Below are 24,256 nucleotides of genomic sequence, written 5' to 3'. Positions count from 1 at the left end.
GTGCAATGCGTTCAACTCGCGCATTGCACCCGCGCGGAAATCTCGCCCGTGTGAAAGGGGCCTTACTATTTACATTGATTTTTGGGGTTATCTGGGCTGAAAAGCCATTGTCAAAGTTTATTTGGGTATGGCCACAGCGTATCTGGCTGCAGATTTCACCTATTGCAATGCAGCAAAAATCTAAACCTAAATTGACAAACTGTGGATTTTAGAATCCAAACTGCAGGTCACTGTGTGGATGAGATATGAGAAAATGTCATCCCCTTCTCTGCTACTGTACAATGGTGCGGATTTATTGTGCACAGTTTCCCTGCATAAAGACTGCAGCATTTGCGCTAAGCGTGGCAGTACCCATAAAGTGACGGAATATTTCAGGAATATGCCACCAGTTTATGATCGTGGGGGTCTGACCTGTGGGAAACTCACCGTTCCTTCACAGTCTTGACCTGCACAGCAGCACCTTGGCCACATGTTGTGCAGGAGACTTGCAGCACACCAATATTTAGGGCTCATGCACATGAGCATGTGTGCCCCGTTCTGCAGACTGCAAATAATGTTCCACAATGCACGGGTACTGGCCAAGTGAACGCCATTTGTGGAAGCGGACCCATTCACTTGATGCATTCCGCACCTCAAAAAATAGAACATTTTCTATATTTTTTGCAGTGCGGAGGCACGGATCGAAATCCCACAGAAGTGCTTCTTAGTGCTTCCGTGGGCTTTCGATCGGTGCCTTTTGTTTCGCACCGCTCTTGTGGATTGCAGACCCATTCAAGTAATTTGGTCCGCATCCGTGATACGGAGTGCACACGGATGGTGCACGTATATGCTGTTTGCTGTCTGCAATACGGGCAAGGGCCACACACCTATTAGTGAAACATCTGCATCACACATACACTAGGCCGTACCTTCTTGTAGAGTTTGACTCACTATGGGTGACACAAATCTTCTGTAGACAGCTACTGTAATTGTCACTAACATTACTCCATCTTCCACAGGTCACCAGAGCGTTAGGAGCAGCCAGGACACTGGTGCAAGGACTGGCGACGGCAAGCGACATTGTCAGCAGAGCAACCAAGGTACAACACTGGGTCATTTTCTAGACCACGACCTGTAGAGTCTGCTCACTTAGAGAGCAAGGAGCGAAGTGATACTAGTGATAGATGATACTGTGCGTTTTAGTATGCATGTATGAATTACTATCTCCACTATGTAATCAGTGACTACAGAATTTACAGATCACAGCTTCATAAACCCTTAGTGTGTAAGCACACGGCTGACATACCCTTCAGAAAAATCTGACATCTACACTCATTGACAAAAAGATAACGCATCAAGAAGGAGTTGATGGAATGCAATAAAACCTTCTATGTGTGAATGTAATGGTGGCTCAGTGGTTAGCACTGGAGTTCTAGGTTCAACTCCAACCAAGCACAACATCTGCATGGTGTTTGTATGTTCTCCCCGTGTTTGTGTGTGTTTTTTCCGGGTACTCCGTTTTCCTCCCACACTCCAAAAAGATACTGATAGGGAACTTGTGAGCCCCAATGGGGACAGCATTGTGTCTGTAAAGTGCTGCCATATATGTGGCTACTATATAACTGAATAAAATAAATATATGTGAGTCATTACAATATGACTGCGAAGGAATACGTTTATTGTGGAAAACTGTTCAGTTAAATGGAGGCTCTAGGACCCTGTTGGACCACGACTAGCCTGGATACAAGATGAAATATGGTGGGGCATGGAGGCATACAGTTTCTGTATAGTATCCTACGGCACATTTGCTCACAGATGTTGTACACTGCCTGTCCAAAAAAAAAAAGTCGCCACCTGGGTTTAACTAAGCAAATAGGTATGAGCCTCCTATTGGGTAATTACTGTATGGGCGATTACCTTTCGGCTGGCAATGAGTTATTTAACCCCGACTGGTGCAATGAGTTACTTCTCATATCTAAAACAAACATGTCGAAAGACACATCTCGTGGTCGTGGAAAAGTTGTCAGTCTGTTTGAGAAGGGTCAAATTATTGGCCTGCATCAAGCAGAGAAAACATCTAAGGAGATTGCAGAAACTACTAAAATTGGGTTAAGAACTGTCCAACGCATTATTAAAAACTGGAAGGATAGTGGGGACCCATCGTATTCGAGGAAGAAATATGGCGGGAACAAAATCCTGAATGATGGTGATCGGCGATCACTTAAACGTTTGGTGAAATCAAATCGAGGAAAAACAACAGTAGAACTCAGGGCTATGTTTAATAGTGAAAGTAAGAGCATTTCCACACACAATGCGAAGGGAACTCAAGGGATTGGGACTGAACAGCTGTGTAGCCGTAAGAAAACCACTAATCAGTGAGGCAAACCAGAAAAAAAGGCTTCAATTTGCTAGGGAGCATCAAGATTGGACTCTGGAGCAATGGAAGAAGGTGATGTGGTCTGATGGGACCAGATTTACCCTGCTCCAGAGTGATGGGCGCATCAGGGTAAGAAGAGAGGCAGATGAAGTGATGCACCCATCATGCCCAGTGCCTACTGTACAAGTCTGTGGGAGCAGTGCTATGATCTGGGGTTGCTGCAGTTGGTCAGGTCTAGGTTCAGCAACAGTATGTGCTCCAAGAATGAGGTCAGCTGACTACCTGAACATACTGAATGACCAGGTTATTCCATCAATGGATTTGTTCTTCCCTGATGGCACGGGCATATTCCAAGATGACAATGCCAGGCTTCATCGGGCTCAAATTGTGAAAGAGTGGTTCAGGGAGCATGAGACATAATTTTCACACATGGATTGGCCATCACAGAGTCCAGACCTTAACCCCATTGAGAATCTTTGGGATGTGCTGAAGAAGGCTTTGCGCAGCAGTCAGACTCAACCATCATCAATGCAAGATCTTGGTGAAAAATTATTGCAACACTGGATGGAAATAAATCTTTTGACATTGCAGAAGCTTATCGAAACAATGCTACAGCGAATGTGTGCCGTAATCAAAGCTAAAGGCGGTCCAACAAAATATTTTTGGTGGCGACTTTTTTTTTGGAAGGGCAGTGTAGTTGGGCCTGTAGATCCTGCACACTTGTAGATTGTTGAAGCTGGCATTCCATAAATGCACGATTGGTGATAAATCTGGAGACCAGGCAGCCAAAGAAGTGCTGTAATGTGGAGGAGACATTCCTAAGAAACCCCTGCTGGGTGCGGGCAAGCATTATACTGCTGAAAAATGACATTTGTAAGTGGTGCCATGTGGCAGCAGGATCTCCTCCACATTTCAGTGAGCTGTTAGTGTCCCTCTGATCACCACTAGGGGTGACCATATGTGATGGCTCCCAGATCATCACACCAGCCATTGGGGCAGCATGTCTCTTCACAGCAAAGGCAGGGTTAAAGCACTCACCATGAGGCCCCTATACTGGAACCCTACCATCGTCAGATTCCAAACAGAACCTGGATTCATCACTAAAGATCATACAGTTCGAGTCTGTAGCAGTCCAAGTTTCTCAATCACAACAGCATTGCAGACGAAGGCAATGGTAGCTGGCTGTCAATGCACGATACGTATTGGGTGTTATGACGCCAAATTTCCTTCTGCTAAGCACTTGGAAATGGTCCGGACAGAGACAGGGGTGTCATGAAGGTAAGACCTGTGTCTGGATGGTGGACAATGAGACTGTGGGAGCTGCTCATGCTTATTGGTGAACCAAATGATCCTCTCTACTGGTGGCCTGTCTGAGCCGTCTGGAGGCTGCTCTGTGTGTGTCCTCATGTAACCTCTGCTCCCAACTCCTCCTAATAGCTAGGTCAGAACAGCCTAGATGGCGGTCAGTTTGTCAAAAAGACCACCCTGCTTCTCTCAGTCCAATGATGCAACCCCTCTCAATGTGTAAACTGGGCAAAATGTCTTTGAGTGCGTCCGAGAGGCATGTATACTTAACGATCTCTCATCAAGAGGTACACTAACCAAAAGTAGCCTCTGAGAGCCTTTTTCTAAGGCAGTGAGGGAAGCACCTTTACGCCCTTTTGTGGCAAGATCCAGTGTCTAATCAGACCACACCTGTAATAATTTCTATATTTGCCTGAGATATAACTGCAGGCCGAGTTTTGTAGCAATCCGAGATTTCTATTTTTGTGCATTATATTCTTTTGGTCAATGAGTGTATTTGTCATTTCAGTTTACGTTCCGTTTTTTGCATTCTGTATACGGACCCATTCATTTCAATGGGTTTGCAATTTTTTTTTTTCTGTACTCCGTATGCACTCCATTTCCATTTTTCCGTTCAAAGATAGAACATGTCCTATTATTGTCCGCATAACGGACAAGGATAGTACTGTTCTATCAGGGGCCAGCTGTTCCGTTCCGCAAAAAACGGAATGCACACGGACGTCATGCATATTTTTTGAGGATCCGTTTTTTGCGGACCGCTAAATACTGAAAAAGTCATACGGTCGTGTGCAAGAGGCCTAAGAGCGTATCCAGATGGTGAAGTTCGGAGACGTTAAAACTGTATTCAAAAGACGTATAGAAAAAACTGCACTTGTTTTTTTTGCTGCAGTTTTCAACTTGGTTGTGTTTTTTCCAGGTAAAACATTTAAAGGGGTCCTCTTACTTCAGCAAATGGCATTTATTATGTAGAGAAAGTTAATACAAGGCACTTACTAATGTATTGTTATGATCCGTTTTGCTTCCTTTGCTGTCTAGACTCATTTTTCCATCACATTATACATGTCTCGTTTCCATGGTTACGGCCACCCTTCAGTCCAGAATTGGTGGCCATGCTTGCACACTATAGAAAAAAGCGCCGGCCCATGTATGTTCCTATGGTCCCGGCCACCAGAGAAGCCAGTGTTTTTTTCTTTAGTGTGCAAGGACAGCCACAGATGCTGGATTGCAGGGTGGTCGTAACCATGGAAAGAGTCTAGCCACCAAAGGAAGCAATATGGACAATCACAATACATTAGTAACTGCTTTGCTTTGTATTAACTTTCTTTACATGATAAATGCCACTTGGTGAAATTAGACAATCCCTTTAACATATTTCACCTGTCAAATAAAAAAACTTACCAAAAACCGTAGCAAAACCTTTTTTTTTCTGATGCTGCTTTGATGTGGCTTTAACCTCACCCAACCTCACTGTCTGAATACATCCTTATATGCCTGAGGAGAGTAGGTGACAGAAAGCATGTAATGCATGCAACATAGCACATCCCCGACTGGCTAATGAGGATGACACGACCAGCTTACCCGCTTGATTACATAAAATGTAAGCCAGTCAGATGGTATACCTGAGAGGAACATGTAGTTTTAGGTCCTTCAGTCAGTTCAGGGGCCATTTAGTCCAAATGGTCGAAAGCAAACCTTCTTAAGAGTGTTTCCCTGGACTTAAAGGGGTTTTCCAAGATTTTAATACTGATGACCTATCTGATTGGTGGGGGTCCGACACCCAGGACCCATACCGATCAGCTGTTTGAGGAGGCACCGTGGCAGCCTTCTCACAGCTTGGCCTAGGACCTAGGTCAAGCAGCTGATCCCAGATGTTGGTCCCTGACTGATCAGATACTGATGACCTATCAGGGGGCTAGAACCTGTCACCCTAATAGAGATTCTATTACAGTGAATGGGATTTTGACACGCTCCCTGCTAAGCTGTGTCTTGTGCACAGCCTAGTAGGCCTGGGAAGATTCATAAGCATCCAGGCTGCCATGGTAAGCGATCAGAGCTCTGCAATTTCACTGTCGCATCCCTCTGCCTTACCTCACAGATGACACAATCGGTTTTGATCGTGGCATTTGAGGTGTTAAATGACAGGGCTCGGCATGTGAGCCGCTCCTCGTCACTGCGGCAGCCCACTCCTCAGCCACCGTGACATACTGGTACATCACAGTGGGCGAATGGTTTAATATGGATGACCTGTCCTCAGGATAGGGCATCAGTATCAGATGGGTGAAGGTCCGACTTCCGACACCCCTGCCAATCAGCTGATTGAAGGGGCTGTGGTGCTTGGGTGAGTGCTGCAGCCTCATTTTTGGTGCTGGGAGTCAGCCCCCCCACGATCTGACATTGACGACCTGTCCGGAGGGTAGATTCTAAATATATAAGCCACGGAAAACCCCTTTAAACACGTCCATACATCAAGTGGCCCAGTCATGTTTAGCTGAGGATATACTGACTTCATTCGCAGGTATCAGACACATTGCATGATATTATAAGGCATAGTTTACGTTTTGCATGCAATGAAACAGGCTGTCACTGACAGTCTAATGTGTATTCGCCAGTGGTAGGTGTATGTAGTTTCTCGCCCAGTTTCCTTGGGGGACACAGAAGACCTTGGGTATAGCTCATCTCCATAGGAGGCGTGACACTAAGTGAAAACTGTTAAGCCCCTCCTCCACAGCTATACCCTCAGCCTGGAGAGAGAGACTGCCAGTTTTTGCTTAGTGTCCAAGGAGGCAAGACACTCCCTGCTCTGCAGGGCTGTTTTCTCCTTGTTTAAATTTTAGCCCAGGACAGGGCTGTTCTACATCCCGTTTCTTCCTTCCTTCCTTGTGAAGGTGGTGTTTGCCTTTCGCTTCAACACTTCACCGATTTGGACGTTGTTTGGGCCTTGCCATTTTTACTTGGAGATCTCCGACTCTTGTCGACGTTCGGCCTCTTGGGTTTCCAGAAGGTCCGTGCATAGGGTTGACGGACTCCAGGGTGGTTTTCCTCAGCTTTATCAGATTGGCTATTGCTGAGGTTACCGCACCAAGGGCAGGATTCTGCCTTTGGTGTCACCATTCATTTCACCAGAGCGGTCGGTGCCTCCTGGGCCGGAGGCATTGGGCTTCGGCCATGCATTTGGGCAAGGCGGGTACAGGTCTTCCTTGCACGCCTTACCGAGTTCTACAGGGTGCATACTCTGGCAGATGCTGCCTTGGCCCGCCTGGGTCTGCAGGCGGCGGTTCATTGATGCCTTTCGGGTGCTTCACCTTGGAGCTGTGGTCCCTCCCCTTTTGGACTGCTTTTGAACGTCCCAAGGTCTTCTGTGTCCCCCAAGGAAACTGGGCGAGAAAACGAGATTTTTGTATAACTTACCAGTAAAATCTCTTTCTCGCTCTTTCCTTGGGGGACACAGCACCCACCCATTCATTGTTTTCTCTGCACGGTTTCCGAGTTTTTGTTACCCGTTGGGTAGTTGGCTTGTTGGTTCCTTGTTGGACTTTGCCTTTTCTCACTGCTTGGACACGCAACTGGCAGTCTCTCTCTCCAGGCTGAGGTTATAGCTGTGGAGGAGGGGCTTAATAGTCTTCACTTAGTGTCACGCCTCCTATGGAGATGAGCTATACCCAAGGTCTCCTGTGTCCCCCAAGGAAAGAGCGAGAAAGAGATTTTACTGGTAAGTTATACAAAAATCTCGTTTTTGCGGTACTTCAATTAAAATGCCAGATGTCTATGTCATAATGGTCCTGTGGCATGAATGTGAATATCACTGTGATGATCGCTCATTCACCATGATAATTTTCTTACACCTCATTTTGTAGACCGTGCCACCTCCTGATTGTCTCCGAGCGGCCATGCGGATGTGGTATTGTCCATTATGCCGAGGGCACACTGGCCTTCTGCCATGCCATGGCCTATGCCTCAACGTCATGAAGGGCTGCCTTGCCCACCAGGCAGATATGGATGCCGACTGGAACAGTTTGATAGGTGAGCTTCATTTCTGGTGAAGCAATTTATTCTGAAAATGTGACTGCATGTTTTTTGGGTCTCCCACACTTTAGATATTAGTGATCTATCCTCAGGTCAGAGGACACTATCCCTGGTGGTCTAGGACAGTGAATGGGTTAATAACAGCATTCCTAATAGGCTAGAGCAGAGAAGCGGTGAATGTTTGTATCCCTGGTGGTATAGGGAAGTGAAGAAGTTAAAGGCCTGGAGGCCTAAGGCAGTGAAGTTGTTAAAGTCTGCACCTCCTGTGGTGTAGGGCACAGAAGGGGGTAGTGTGAAAATGACCAGCTGTCTAGGGCAAGGTGCGGATCAAGTGCTTCAAACCCTGGGTCCAGTCAGTTACTTACCGCTCCAGCTGTAAGAGGGAATTGAACAAAGGTCACCTTTGCTTTCAGTAAAGCCCAGAATGTGAGGTTTGGTCATGTGAGGAGGTCACCTGACACTGAGACAGGTGGAGGTGAAAAGTCAAGTTTAGGAAAGCACTGCATTTTCCGAGGCTGTGGGACTTTTTTTTTTTTTTTTTTTTAAAGGGGTTCTGTGTGGTCACTTCTGTGTGTTAGGCACCTTTCACACGGGCGAGTTTTCCGCGCGGGTGCAATGCGTGAGTTGAACGCATTGCACCCGCACTGAATCCGGACCCATTCATTTCTATGGGGCTGTGCACATGAGCGGTGATTTTCACACATCACTTGTGCGTTGGGTGAAAATCGCAGCAAGCTCTATTTTGTGCGTTTTTCACGCAACGCAGGCCCCATAGAAGTGAATGGGGCTGCGTGAAAATTCGCAAGCATCCGCAAGCAAGTGCGGGTGCGGTGCGATTTTCACGCACGGTTGCTAGGTGACGATCGGGATGGGGACCCGATCATTATTATTTTCCCTTATAACATGGTTATAAGGGAAAATAATAGCATTCTGAATACAGAATGCATAGTACAATAGTGCTGGAGGGGTTAAAAATAAATAAATAATACATTTAAGGCTACATTCACACGTCAGTATTTTTCTATATCCCGATTTTCGGTCCGTTTTTTGCGGATCCGTTGTTCCTGAAAATGTTTCCGTATGTCATCCGTTTTTTGCAGATCCGCAAAAAACGGAAACATGTATAAATTTCAATAAGCAAATAAAGTTGTTTGGATTTCTTTGAAAAAAAAATAAAAAAAATAAAAATGTAATTTCCAGGAACGGAATCCGCATAAAACGGATGACATCCGAATGTCTTCCGTTTTTTGCGGATCCATTGACTTTGTATTGTACCAGGATCCGAATTTTGCGGAAAAGAATAGGACATGTTTTATATTTAAACGGACATGCGGAACGGAAACGGACAGCACACATTGTGCTGTCCGATTTTTTTCCAGGACCCATTGAAAATGAATGGGTCCAGATCTGTTCCGCAAAAAACGGAACAGATCAGGAAAGAAAAAACGGACGTGTGAATGGACCCTAACTCACCTTAATCCACTTGCTCGCGCAGCCCGGCTTCTCTTCTGTCTTCTTCTTTGCTGTGTACAGGAAAAGGACCTGTGGTGACGTCACTCCGGTCATCACATGGTCCATCACATGATCCATCACCATGGTAAAAGATCATGTGATGGACAATGTGATGACCGGAGTGACGTCACCACAGGTCCTTTTCCTGTATACAGCAAAGAAGAGAAGCCGGGCTGCGCGAGCAAGTGGATTAAGGTGAGTTAAATTATTTATTTATTTATTTATTTTTAACCCCTCCAGCACTATTGTACTATGCATTCTGTATTCAGAATGCTATTATTTTCCATTATAACCATGTTATAAGGGAAAATAATACAATCTACTGAACACAGATCCCAAGCCCGAACTTCTGCGAAGAAGTTCGGGTTTGGGTACAAAACATGCCGATTTTTCTCACGCGCATGCAAAACGCATTACAATGTTTTGCACTCGCGCTGAAAAATCACGCCTGTTCCCGCAATGCACCCGCACCATTTCCCGCAACGCCCGTGTGAAAGAGGCCTTAAGGAGGAGTTGTTGGGGTGGTGGACATGGACACTGAGGATTATCTGGAGATGGGGCTGGATACCTCTCCCTGCAATGACCATAGATATTAGTGCAGGGAGGAGACAGAGAGAACTGTGCAGCTGTTACTATACAGCCATAGAGTTCTCTTTATGAACATGGTGCCTGATCTCTATTTTTTACACCAGTTTTAGCACAAAAAAAACAACCACGTAAAGAGGATGAGTGACAGCCAAGATGATCTACCCTATTTTAGTTTTATAAGCATGCCCCAGCGTATGTGAATAATCCAGCCTTGGCATAAATTCTGCTGTCCTGACCTTGCAGCCAGTGAGAGACAATCCCATTTACAGCCTGTATCTTCTTGTAGAGGGGCTGCAGGAAGTGGCTGAGCGTCTGACCGGACCCTTCAATGTGGAACTTGCCACTGAATCCATTGCGGTGAAGATTTCTGAGGCCATAATGACCCTGCAGGAGGAAAGCGTACAGCTCACAGCACAGGTATCCCTGTTTCTCTGGTGGGACCTTTAAAATATCCTGAATGAAATTAGTACTAAGACCATTTGGGCAATGTTTTTGTCTTTTCATCCCCGCCATACCCTTTTTACCCATTGACATTCTTTTTTTATGCTGGAGAGGTTGCATTTTGTTAATGGTACCATATAGTGTTCCACATAATGTATTGAGAAACAGCATTATTTGTGGGGGAATAGAAAAATAAAAACACAATTCCCCCATTTTTGGGGGGTTTCACTATGCAGTAAAAATACCATTTTAACTTTATTCTCTGGGTTAGGGCTTGTTCACATGACCGCGTGAAGCCCGTGCTGTGGACCGCAAATTGCGGTCCGCAATATGCAGGCACTGACCGTGGCCCAGCCGCATGGGGATCGCGGACCCATTCACTTGAATGGGTCCACGATCCGTCCGTTCCGCAAAAAGATAGAGCATGTTCTATCTTTTTGCGGTGCGGAGGAACGGAACCCCAGGAAGCACTCCGTAGTACTCCCGTAGTGTTCCGTGCTTCTGTTCCACATCTCCGGATTTGCGGACCCGTTGAAGTGAATGGGTCCGCATCCGTGATGCAGAATGCACTCAGAACGGTGCCCGTGTATTGCGGATCAGCAAATGCGGGCCGCAATACGGCAACGGGCAGCGCGCGTTCGTGTGAATGAGCACTTAGTACGATTACAGTGATGGCAAATTATCATTTTTGTTATATTTTAAAACTTTAAAAAATATATATAATTTATTTTTAATTCTTTGTCACCATATTCTGACACCCACAACTTAAAAAAAGAAAAATCCTAGCTATACCATGTGAAGGCTTAATTTTTGTGGGTTGAGCTCTAGATTTTATTGATATAATCTTGGGGTACATACATATTATTGTTTTATTCCATTTTTGGGGGAATCAAGGTTTATTTTGGCACTAGGTATTTTTCTTGCAACACAGAACAAGCTGAATATCGACATTTAACCCCTCAGATGCAGTAGTCAATTGCCACCACAGCCTCTGAGCAGTCTTTTTCTCAGGAGCGCCGCTCTCTCTGGGACCAAACAGCTCCTTCACACTGAGGGAGCCATTTGGTTGCCATGCCAGCCTCGGGTCAAATGTGACCACGGCATCTGAGTTCTGAAAACCCGGCAATCGGGGAAGCCATTTGTTCACTGTGGCAGCTTCGTTCCCTCTGAAGGATCCAGGGCTGCCGCAGCTATGTTCTTATGGAGACCCTGCCTAATGCATTGGAGTCTAGAAGAGAAGCAATCTGATGATTGCTTGTTCATGTTCCGCAGGGGAACCTTTAACCCCTTAGTGACCAGACTATTTTGGGTCTTACTGACCCAAGCGTTTTTCTTCCTCCTTTCATCGTCGCCTTCCAAGAGCTATAACTTTTTTTTATTTTTTACGTCTAGGTAGCTGTATGAGGGCTTGTTTTTTATGGGGCAAGTTGTAGTTTTTGGGTACTCATAACTTTCTGATTAATATTTTTAACTTTTTCTGTGAGGGAGATGGGGAAAAAACAGCAATACTGCCACTGAGTTTTTACATTATAAATTTTGCGGCATTCATTTTTCGGCATAAATAACATATCTTTATTCTCTGGGTCAGCACGATTACAGCGATACAAAATACATATCGTTTTTTTTATGTTTTTCTACTTTTGTGCAATAAACCCCATTTTAAGAAAAAAAAAAAACTTAACTCTTTTTGCATCGCTGCATCCCAAGACCTATAACTTTTTTATTTTTCTTTCTATGGAGTTGTGTGAGGGCTTTGATTTTTTTTTTTCGCGTTCCGTATACGGTACTATTCATTTTAATGGGTCCGCAAAAAAAACAGAATGTACTCCGTATGCATTCTGTTTCCGTATTTCCGTTTTTCCGTTCAAAGATAGAACATGTCCTATTATATTGCCCGCAAATCAAGTTCCGTGGCTCCATTCAAGTCAATGGGGCTGTGAAAAAAACGGAACGTATATGGAATGCATCCGTATGTCTTCCGTATCCATTCCGTTTTTGCGGAACCATCTATTAAAAATTTGATGCCCAGCCCAATTTTTCTATGTAATTACTGTATATACCATGCTTCCATTTCCGTTTGCAATCCGCAAAAAACTGAAACAAAACGGAACAGCAAAATGGAACGGAAGCGAAACGGAAACACTACTGAAACAAAAAATGGATCCGTTTAAAACGGACCGCAAAACACTGAAAAAGCCATACGGTCGTGTGCAAGAGGCCTTAGTATCATTTTGGGGTAAAAAAACATTTCTTGATTGCTTGTTATGTTTATTCTGTGGCGACTAAGAATAAGTTAGCAATTCTGGCATTTGTTTTTTTTTACGGAATTCACTGTAGGGGATAATTTACATGATATTTGTGTAGTGCGGGCCGTTACAGACTCTGCGATACCAAACATGTGGGGGAGATTTTATTTTTGCAATTTTTTCATTGAAAAGCATATTTTCAATAGAAATTTTTTTTTTTTTTTTTTTTAATAACTTAATAGTCCCACAAGGGGACTACAATAGGCAATCTTTTGATTGCTTCTAAAATGCAATGCACTATCCCTATAGTACATAATGTCAATGCTATACTGACATTAACCAGCCTGCTGGAAAACTCTCAAGGCAGGCTTGGGGCCTACACCAGGTCCCAACCTGACTTTACACACATCGGCACCCCATGATCAGGGATGCAGGGTGCTGATGGGAGACAGAGGAAGTCTGCTCCCTCTGTCACTGCTTACACATGGTGGGCACCAGTGCCCATGTAATGTAGGGGGTTAAAAAGCCCAGATCGGCGGCTCTCGTGTGAGAGCCGAGCCCCTGCTCTCCGCTGCATGGCCCAGCCTAAGACCCCTTAGTGACCACCGTAAAAAGGTGTATGGGTGGTCAGTAAGGGGTTAAAATGTGTTAAAAAAAAAAGTTTTAAAAACTATAAAAAAAACAAAATATTCAAATTCAAATCACCACCCTTTCCCTAAAATTAAAATAATCAATAAAAAAATAAACATCATGACTGTGTCCCAAAAAAGTATTTATCCCATACAGCTAACCTAATGGAAAAAAAATCAAAAATGGATTTGCCGGTTTTTTTTCGTTGTCACTTCCCCCAAAAATTTTATAAAAAGTGATTGAAGTCCTGCACCTCAAAATTATATCAATGAAAACTACAGATCTCCAGCAAAAAATTAACAATGACACAGCTCCATAGATGTAAAAATAAAAAATGTATGGGGGTCTTGCATTGAAATCTGCTGCAATGACCCGGTTACTGCGTTCACCAGACATCAACACAATTTCTATCCGCTCCTCACATGTTAACCTCGGCGACATGTCAATGGCTGTAAACAAAGAGAAACTTGTAAATAACTCATGAAAGAATAAAGTTACGTTAAAACCAAGCACACCATTATTTTTCTTGTGAAATTCCCAATAAGTTTGTGTCACATGACCCTCTTCCTATTGAAAAAACAAAAGTTGGATTCAAAATGGCCGACTTCAAAATGGCCGCCATGGTCACCACCCATCTTGAAAAGTTTCCCCCCTCACATATACTAATGTGCCACAAACAGGAAGTTAATATCACCAACCATTCCCATTTTATTAAGGTGTATCCATATAAATGGCCCACCCTGTATATTCCTATGGTTCCCTATTGACTCTGTGCCACCTGAGCCCTGGATGTGACCACAGAGTTCTCTCTGTCAATCAGTTAGAGGGTAGTGGTATTTACATCGAGGGCACAGCCACCCTCCGGATTATGGAATTATAGCTAATCCTAAAATGAAGATGGGGTGATTATATTGTGAAGGTTAGAGGTGACAACCTGACCTGGTTTTTGACCTCTGGATGGACTGTTAAGTCAGGACTGGATAAGATATGATATATTACCTTGATATGTCACAACTGACAGATGACAGGTATTTGCCTTGTTTTTTGTAACTGATAAAAGTTTTTAAAAATGCTTAAAAAAAAAAAATACAGATCCAAGACCAGCCCTCTTTGTATACAGATCCCAGACCAGCCCTCTTTGTATACAGATCCCAGACCAGCCCTCTTTGTATACAGATCCCAGACCAGCCCTCTTTGTATACAGATCCCAGACCAGCCCTCTTTGTGTACAGATCCCAGACCAGCCCTCTTTGTGTACAGATCCCAGACCAGCCCTCTTTGTGTACAGATCCCAGACCAGCCCTCTTTGTGTACAGATCCCAGACCAGCCCTCTTTGTATACAGATCCCAGACCAGCCCTCTTTGTATACAGATCCCAGACCAGCCCTCTTTGTATACAGATCCCAGACCAGCCCTCTTTGTATACAGATCCCAGACCAGCCCTCTTTGTATACAGATCCCAGACCAGCCCTCTTTGTATACAGATCCCAGACCAGCCCTCTTTGTATACAGATCCCAGACCAGCCCTCTTTGTATACAGATCCCAGACCAGCCCTCTTTGTATACAGATCCCAGACCAGCCCTCTTTGTATACAGATCCCAGACCAGCCCTCTTTGTATACAGATCCCAGACCAGCCCTCTTTGTATACAGATCCCAGACCAGCCCTCTTTGTATACAGATCCCAGACCAGCCCTCTTTGTATACAGATCCCAGACCAGCCCTCTTTGTGTACAGATCCCAGGCCAGACCCCCTAAAAAAACACCTTCATATAAAAACATACCTCCCTATATACAAATCCTAGACCAGACCACTCTGGACCCCCTAACAATGACCTACAAAATAATTACAGACCCCCCTACATAGTACACATCCCAGACCAGATCACTCCCAGATCACACCTCTCAGCATGGTCTGTACCAGATATTCTGCCACTGTACAGTATATATAATGACTGTATATGTACGGTATATACACTGATCATAATGTCCTTATATAGATATTCCAGTCTTGTGGCACTCCGCGCCCATCCAGAACCAAACGCTCCCCTCAGCAGGAACCAAAGAGGACATTCCAAGTATACAGCAATGAGGAGAAACCTACTTCAGCTGCTGGCACCAACATAGACCGGCTGGTGAGAACGGGTCCATCAGTAATAGCCACACATGTCATCTGTCCATTGCGTTCCTTCATGCAGCATTTTTTTCTATACAGGTGTCAGATGTGGTATCCAAACTTCGCCAACTGCGCGGCCTCTGGAAGCTCTTGCCTCTTTCTCTGTGTTCAGATCACAGGGTCTCAGCTGGTCTAAGCAACCAGGACAGGTGCTGGAATGGACAGACCCGGGGAAGGTGAGACATCTCAAAACAGAACCCAGAAAAAAAGCTTTTGAGATTGCTGTGGGCCATCTTTGTCAGCAAGTGCTGCTTCTTATAGCTTTATGCATCATAAAATATGTAATGAAATTTACCTGATTTACTGAATAATTTCTTTACACATTTTCTAGAGGTCAGAGCTCTTTTTTCTTCCTAAGGCCCCTTTCACACGAGCGAGTTTTCCGCGCAGGTGCAATGCGTGACGTGAACGCATTGCACCCGCACTAAATCCGGACCCATTCATTTCTATGGGGCTGTGCACACGAGCGGTGATTTTCAAGCATCACTTGTGCGTTGCGTGAAAATCGCAGCATTTTCTATATTCTGCGTTTTTCAAGCAACGCAGGCCCCATAGAAGTGAATGGGGCTGATTGAAAATCGCAATCATCCGCAAGCAAGATTTTTTTCACGCACGGTTGCTAGGAGACGATCAGGATGGGGACCCGATCATTATTATTTTCCCTTATAACATGGTTATAAGGGAAAATAATAGCATTCTTAATACAGAATGCATAGTACAATAGAGCTGGAGGGGTTAAAAAATAAAAATAATATAACTCGCCCGGCTTCTCTTCTGTCTTCTTCTTTGCTGTGCACAGGAAAAGGACCTTTGATGACGTCACAGCGCTCATCACATGGTCCGTCACATGATCCATCACCATGGTAAAAAGATCATGTGATGGACCATGTGATGAGCACAGTGACGTCATCAAAGGTCCTATTGCTGTGCACAGCAAAGAAGACAGAAGAGAAGCCGGACTGTGCGATCAAGTGGATTAAGGTGAGTTATATTATTTTTCATATTTTTTTAACCCCTCCAGCGCTATATTACTATGCATTCTGTATTCAGAATGCTATTATTTTCCCTTCTAACCATGTTATAAGGGAAAATAATAAAATCTACACAACCTTAAACCCAAATCTGAACTTCTGTGAAGAAGTCCGGGTTCGGGTCTGGGTACCAAACACGCTGATTTTTCTCACGCGCGTGCAAAATGCATTACAATGTTTTGCACCCGCGCGGAAAAAACGCAAACATGGAACGCAATCGCAGTGAAAACCGACTTGTTTTAGTGTCAAAATCGCACCATTTTCCCTGAACGCATCCGGCCCCAATCCGCAACGCCCGTGTGAAAGGGGCCTAATACATAGCTCCAAATCCCCTCCATAGACAGAGTTAAATGAGGAAATTCTGTCTGCCTACAGCTACCAGTAGAGGGAGTTTAATGCATTCAGTATTATGTATCATTATATGCTTTAAGCTCCTGAGCTCCCCCTACTGGTGACTGTAGATTGTCAGAATTTTATTAAAAGAAGAAATTGGGATATTTAAACCCCCTGACCTTAAACCACAGGGAATGCCCCCAAAAATCCTGAAAGGCCAGAATTTTGTTGGCTGATTCCTGGGATTGTCCTGGCAAAATCAGGACTTTTGGCAAGGATGTTAAAGCAGTTGACTGCTTTAAGACAATTTTATGAAATCTGATCCAGACAGCACTGTAAGGCATCTGTTAATGAGCCCCAATCTCCTCCCTGTCCATCAGCAGCCTGTCCATCAGCAGCCTCCTTTATGAGTAAGACAGCACTGTATATGCACTATTTTCCCATGCTGCCATGCACAGTGTTATTTTATAAAGGCCACTGATAGATGGGTCAGGTCCCATGTCCCTCCATCAGTGGCCATGTTGGAAGAGGAGTGTACTAAACAAGGGAGGGTTTTACAAAGGCGGACATCGGGGTAGATATCATAATAACAATATATAATAATAATAGTAAGTGCCCTTATAATGATGCTTAGAAAATTTTCTTAAAATGGCCATCCCCTTTAACGTTATGGATATGCTAGGGAGCTGCTGTATCAAAAAACAGAACTCTGACCACAATAAGGATATATTAAGAAATCAATCAGCACAGAAAGCAGGGCCTGACCGTGACATGATGCTAACGGTGCATTCACACGACTGCACTTTTGGTCCACATCTGATCCCATTAATTTCAATGGGTCCGCAAAAATTGCAGACAGCACACCGTCCATATGTCTGTTCTGTAGCCCCGCAAAAAAGATAGAACATGTCCTATTCTTGTCCATTTTGCGGACAAGTATAGGCATTGTTTCAATAGATCTGCAAAAAAAACGGATGTAACACAGACGTCACACAGATGTCATCCGTATTTTTTACGGGCCACAAAATACATATGGTCGTGTGAATGCACCCTAAAACGTGGAACATTATAGATAAATGCACATGATCAGGATTGCATGCGGATTTTCTGTGCAGATTTGTGTGCAGAAAATCCACACCGTAGATCATGTACATTGTATTCTATGAGAATACAATGCAGATTTCTTACGTGCGGATTTTGACCTATGGTACGGATTTTTAACCACTTGCCGCACACCTAACGCCGAAAGGCGTCATCGCGGCGGCTCTCCCAGGCTACGCTAACGCCGATTGGCGTCATCTCGCGTGAGCCGAGATTTCCTGTGAACGCGCGCACACAGGCGCGCGCGTTCACAGGATCGGAAGGTAAGCGAGTGGATCTCCAGCCTGCCAGCGGCGATCGTTTGCTGGCAGGCTGGAGATGTGATTTTTTTAACCCCTAACAGGTATATTAGACGCTGTTTTGATAACAGCGTCTAATATACCTGCTACCTGGTCCTCTGGTGGTCCCCTTTGTTTGGATCGACCACCAGAGGACACAGGCAGCTCAGTAAAGTAGCACCAAGCACCACTACACTACACTACACCCCCCCCGTCACTTATTAACCCCTTATTCACCCCTGATCACCCCATATAGACTCCCTGATCACCCCCCTGTCATTGATCACCCCCCTGTCATTGATCACCCCCCTGTCATTGATCACCCCCCCTGTAAGGCTGCATTCAGACGTCCGTATGATTTTTACGGATCCACTGATACATGGATCGGATCCGCAAAACACATACGGACGTCTGAATGGAGCCTTACAGGGGAGTGATCAATGACGGGGGTGATCACCCCATATAGACTCCCTGATCACCCCCCTGTCATTGATCACCCCCCTGTCATTGATCACCCCCCTGTAAGGCTGCATTCAGATGTCCGTATGTTTTTTACGGATCCACGGATACATGGATCGGATCCGCAAAACACATACAGACGTCTGAATGGAGCCTTACAGGGGGGTGATCACCCCCCTGTCATTGATCACCCCCTTGTAAGGCTCCATTCAGACATCCGTATGATTTTTACGGATCCACGGATACATGGATCGGATCCGCAAAACACATACAGACGTCTGAATGGAGCCTTACAGGGGGTGATCACCCCCCTGTCATTGATCACCCCCTTGTAAGGCTCCATTCAGACGTCCGTATGATTTTTACGGATCCACGGATACATGGATCGGATCCGCAAAACACATACAGACGTCTGAATGGAGCCTTACAGGGGGGTGATCAATGACAGGGGGGTGATCACCCCATATAGACTCCCTGATCACCCCCCTGTCATTGATCACCCCCCTGTCATTGATCACCCCCCTGTAAGGCTGCATTCAGATGTCCGTATGATTTTTACGGATCCACGGATACATGGATCGGATCCGCAAAACACATACGGACATCTGAATGGAGCCTTATAGGGGGGTGATCAATGACAGGCGGGTGATCACCCCATATAGACTCCCTGATCACCCCCCTGTCATTGATCACCCCCCTGTCATTGATCACCCCCCTGTAAGGCTCCATTCAGACATTTTTTTTGCCCAAGTTAGCGGAAATTATTATTTTTTTCTTACAAAGTCTCATATTCCACTAACTTGTGTCAAAAAATAAAATCTCACATGAACTCACCATACCCCTCACGGAATCCAAATGCGTAAAAATTTTTAGACATTTATATTCCAGACTTCTTCTCACGCTTTAGGGCCCCTAGAATGCCAGGGCAGTATAAATACCCCACATGTGACCCCATTTCGGAAAGAAGACACCCCAAGGTATTCACTGAGGGGCATATTGAGTCCATGAAAGATTGAAATTTTTGTCCCAAGTTAGCGGAAAGGGAGACTTTGTGAGAAAAAAATAAATAAAATCAATTTCCGCTAACTTGTGCCAAAAAATAAAATTTTCTATAAACTCGCCATGCCCCTCATTGAATACCTTGGGGTGTCTTCTTTCCAAAATGGGGTCACATGTGGGGTATTTATACTGCCCTGGCATTTTAGGGGCCCTAAAGCGTGAGGAGAAGTCTGGGATCCAAATGTCTAAAAATGCCCTCATAAAAGGAATGTGGGCCCCTTTGCGCATCTAGGCTGCAAAAAAGTGTCACACATCTGGTATCGCCGTACTCAGGAGAAGTTGGGCAATGTGTTTTGGGGTGTCATTTTACATATACCCATGCTGGGTGAGATAAATATCTTGGTCAAATGCCAACTTTGTATAAAAAAATGGGAAAAGTTGTCTTTTGCCAAGATATTTCTCTCACCCAGCATAGGTATATGTAAAAAGACACCCCAAAACACATTGCCCAACTTCTCCTGAGTACGGGGATACCAGATGTGTGACACTTTTTTTTGCAGCCTAGGTGGGCAAAGGGGCCCACATTCCAAAGAGCACCTTTCGGATTTCACAGGTCATTTACCTACTTACCACACATTAGGGCCCCTAGAATGCCAGGGCAGTATAACTACCCCACAAGTGACCCCATTTTGGAAAGAAGACACCCCAAGGTATTCCGTGAGGGGCATGGCGAGTTCCTAGAATTTTTTATTTTTTGTCACAAGTTAGCGGAAAATGATGATGATTTTTTTTTTTTTCTTACAAAGTCTCATATTCCACTAACTTGTGACAAAAAATAAAAACTTCCATGAACTCACTATGCCCATCACGAAATACCTGGGGGTGTCTTCTTTCCAAAATGGGGTCACTTGTGGGGTAGTTATACTGCCCTGGCATTTTAGGGGCCGAATGCGTGAGAAGTGGCTTGAAATCAAAATCTGTAAAAAATGGCCGGTGAAATCTGAAAGGTGCTCTTTGGAATGTGGGCCCCTTTGCCCACCTAGGCTGCAAAAAAGTGTCACACATCTGGTATCCCCGTACTCAGGAGAAGTTGGGCAATGTGTTTTGGCGTGTCTTTTTACATATACCTATGCTGGGTGAGAGAAATATCTTGGCAAAAGACAACTTTTCCAATTTTTTTATACAAAGTTGGCATTTGACCAAGATATTTATCTCACCCAGCATGGGTATATGTAAAATGACACCCCAAAACACATTGCCCAACTTCTCCTGAGTACGGCGATACCAGATGTGTGACACTTTTTTGCAGCCTAGGTGGGCAAAGGGGCCCACATTCCAAAGAGCACCTTTCGGATTTCACCGGCCATTTTTTACAGATTTTGATTTCAAACTACTTCGCACGCATTTGGGCCCCTAAAATGCCAGGGCAGTATAACTACCCCACAAGTGACCCCATTTTGGAAAGAAGACACCCCAAGGTATTTCATGATGGGCATAGCGAGTTCATGGAAGTTCTTATTTTTTGTCACAAGTTAGTGGAATGTGAGACTTTGTAAGAAAAAAAAAAAATCATCATTTTCTGCTAACTTGTGACAAAAAATAAAAAGTTCTATGAACTCACTATGCCCATCAGCGAATACCTTAGGGTGTCTACTTTCCGAAATGGGGTCATTTGTGGGTTTTTTCTACTCTCTGGGCATTGTAAGATCTCAGGAAACATGACAGGTGCTCAGAAAGTCAGAGCTGCTTAAAAAAAGCGGAAATTCACATTTTTGTGCCATAGTTTGTAAACGCTATAACTTTTACCCAAACCATTTTTTTTTTACCCAAACATTTTTTTTTATCAAAGACATGTAGAACAATAAATTTAGAGAAAAATTTATATATGGATGTCGTTTTTTTTTGCAAAATTTTACAACTTTTGCAAAAAAATCGTTAAATTTCGATTAATAACAAAAAAAGTAAAAATGACAGCAGCAATGAAATACCACCAAATGAAAGCTCTATTAGTGAGAAGAAAAGGAGGTAAAATTCATTTGGGTGGTAAGTTGCATGACCGAGCAATAAACCGCTAAAGTTGTGGAGTGCCGATTTGTAAAAAAAGGGCCTGGTCTTTAGGGGGGTATAAACCTGTGGTCCTTAAGTGGTTAAATCCGCAGAAACATAGTATTTATTAAATTTTTCCTGACCGGATTTTCTGCATTCACTTCGATGAGGCAGAGTAAAATCCGCACCAAATCCGCAGCAATTGCTGCAGATTGTCCGCACGGATTTCCCTGCGAACACCTACGGATTGTCAGCACATAAATCCTGAAAGTGTGCATTTTCCCTATATCTTTTCTTATTTTCATGATCCCCCAGGTATCTCCCTCAGGTTACGGGCGATGGCGTTGTCAATCAGATTAATAATCCGGAAGTGGAGTTACCAATGTCGCCTCCGGATCCTAGAACCCGTCAGCTGGGGCTGCAGCTTCGCGTGGTGCGGAGCAAACTAAGAGCAGCATACAGCGGGAAGGACAGCGAGACACAGGAGCCCTGTAAGTGTTACCGTCTGTAGGTCAGACCCCCACCGAGACTTGGTTTCTCCTACTATAATATACATATGTTTTTTCTTTCTCCGTATAGATGATGAGGGCAGCGGAGGCTCCGGTGGAGGGGACCCTGTGACAGAGAAACCTGCTGTCAAAGTCCAGGGAGGTGGTGGAGAACGAAAGGAGCGACCCGGCAAAGACAAGAAGCAGGGTGCAGGGGGGAGAGGCAGGGGCGGTAGGAGGGGTGGGGTTAGGAACACCGATGGGGCAGGAGCGCTAACTTCTCCCATCTATATCATCATTCCCATGGCCTTTATGGCAGGACTTGTGGTGTCTGTGTGACCTCGAAATATGGATCAATGCTGCATGTGATCAGAAAATACAACTTACCAATCACTGTGCGGCCCAATTCTGTACATTATTGAGATGGCAAAATCTAGTCAGCCGTGGTAGTGAATGTAAGGTGCCATCCATAGGTGCAGTGGTCACCTGCTATCCACATGACTACCGCCCTGATCAATAATGGTGCAGAATTGGAAGATATATTAAATCGGGTTCAGGTTTTCTGTAAATCATTTTATAATGAAAGTTAGAGAACTTTCTAAGTTACTTTGTGTTTCAATCCCTCACTATTTTTTCCGCTTGCTGTCACTGAATATAAACTACACCTGTACAGATCTAATACTCATAGAAGGTTTGCTATGATTGTATCCAGTCTAGACAATCCCCTCTGGGTTCCAGACTGATACATGTTACCTGCACTGATACATTGTAACAAACTATCAGGACAGGAGAGAGATTTGTACTGCTCTGTACACATTGCTCCACATATATAAAGACTGGCAGAAAAGGAGGTAGTTGAAGAGATTTGCGCCAAATTAATAAGACACACACCTTGTAATAAATCTGACGTCCCTTTTAAGATTTGGCGAGTGACAAGAAAAGTCACAATCTTTGTTCAGATTTGGCAGTTGACACTAAACGCTGGCCTCACTGCTTAGGGCACTAGCGTTAAAGTTTTCCGGTATTGAGTTTCGTCCTAGGGGCTCAATACCGGAAAAAAAACGCATCCGTTTTATCCTAATGCATTCTGAATGGAAAGCAATCCGTTCAGTATGCATCAGGATGTCTTCAGTTCCGTTACGTCCCTTTTACGGTATTTGAAATAAAAAGTAAGACAGCGCTACCTGTTGAGATGTTCTCAATAAGTCCATTCGGTGGCGGTGCCAGTGGTGTCAGATCCTGACCTCTGGGTCCCCAAAGTACAAAAATAGAGGAAAAAAACCGTAGCGCTCCAATTTCTCAATGTCGTTTCTGTGTTTATTTCTCACCCAGCATGCAACGTTTCGATTCCAAGCCTTGATAAAGACTCACTGGAGTAGAAACGTTGCATGCTGGGTGAGAAATAAACACAGAAACTACATTGAGAAATTGGAGTGCTACGGTTTTTTTTCCTCTCTTTTTTTTTTACGGCATTTGGCCGGAGAAAATAACTCTGCATGCTGCGGTATTTTGGCCAAAATTCCGGAACACTTGCCGGATTGCCATTGAAATGTATTAATGCCGGATCCGGTACCAACTGTTCATGAAATTGCCTCATTGACGGATCCAGTTTTCCAGTCTGACCTTTAAAAATGTGGAAAAAAAAAATAGCGGATCCGTTTTTCCGGATGACATCGGAGAGACGGATCCGGTATTTCAATGCGTTTGTCAAAGGGATCCGAATCCAGATCCAGAAACAAATGATATCCGTTTGCACACGGATTTCCGGATCCGGCAGGCAGTTCCAGCAACGGATTCGTCTAACGTTAGTGTGAAAGTACCCTTAGTAAAGGTGTTTTACAAGTTTTCAGCCTGCGGATATAAACAAGAATGTTTTTTTTCACTGACAGCCAGCAGAGATTGTAAGAAATCGAGACACCACATATATCAGAAAGTTGCTGAATGTTTCATTATGCAATGAAGAAGCTTTACCTGGGAGCCCCTTTTATTAGATGTTGTGATCATTCAGCAGCCAGGGGCCTCTGACATGAAAGTGTTATCGTGGGGGCCACAACTCATGTGGGCCCCATGTTAGCCGGATGCAAGTACAGTATGTAAGGGATAACGATCCACTAGACATTAACCCTTCTGTTTCTTTCTGACTTTTAGCAGTGAACTGTGGAATAGACAGACAGCTTTCTTTTATATAGAATTTTTTAGACCTCGTCTTGTTCTATTAATGTATATCCCATGTAGGCCGAAAGAT

General features: G+C 44.4%; 1 protein-coding gene across 1 annotated transcript in view; it reads left to right on the top strand.

The window, feature by feature from the left end:
- Positions 1–23,309, top strand: part of GPC2 (glypican 2) — a 47,517-nt gene extending 24,208 nt beyond the window's left edge. Inside the window, exons 5-11 of the mRNA XM_040415167.1 lie at positions 999–1,079; positions 7,516–7,681; positions 10,071–10,201; positions 15,101–15,235; positions 15,316–15,452; positions 21,839–22,014; positions 22,103–23,309. Of these exons, the coding sequence (XP_040271101.1) occupies positions 999–1,079; positions 7,516–7,681; positions 10,071–10,201; positions 15,101–15,235; positions 15,316–15,452; positions 21,839–22,014; positions 22,103–22,350 (1,074 nt within the window). The 3' untranslated portion in view covers positions 22,351–23,309. The remainder of the gene's footprint in view (positions 1–998; positions 1,080–7,515; positions 7,682–10,070; positions 10,202–15,100; positions 15,236–15,315; positions 15,453–21,838; positions 22,015–22,102) is intronic.
- The last annotated feature ends 947 nt before the right edge of the window (positions 23,310–24,256 follow it).

The sequence above is a fragment of the Bufo bufo genome, chromosome 1 (assembly GCF_905171765.1).
Source record: "Bufo bufo chromosome 1, aBufBuf1.1, whole genome shotgun sequence".
Lineage (NCBI taxonomy): Eukaryota > Metazoa > Chordata > Amphibia > Anura > Bufonidae > Bufo > Bufo bufo.
This window is presented reverse-complemented; position numbering and strand designations above follow the sequence as displayed.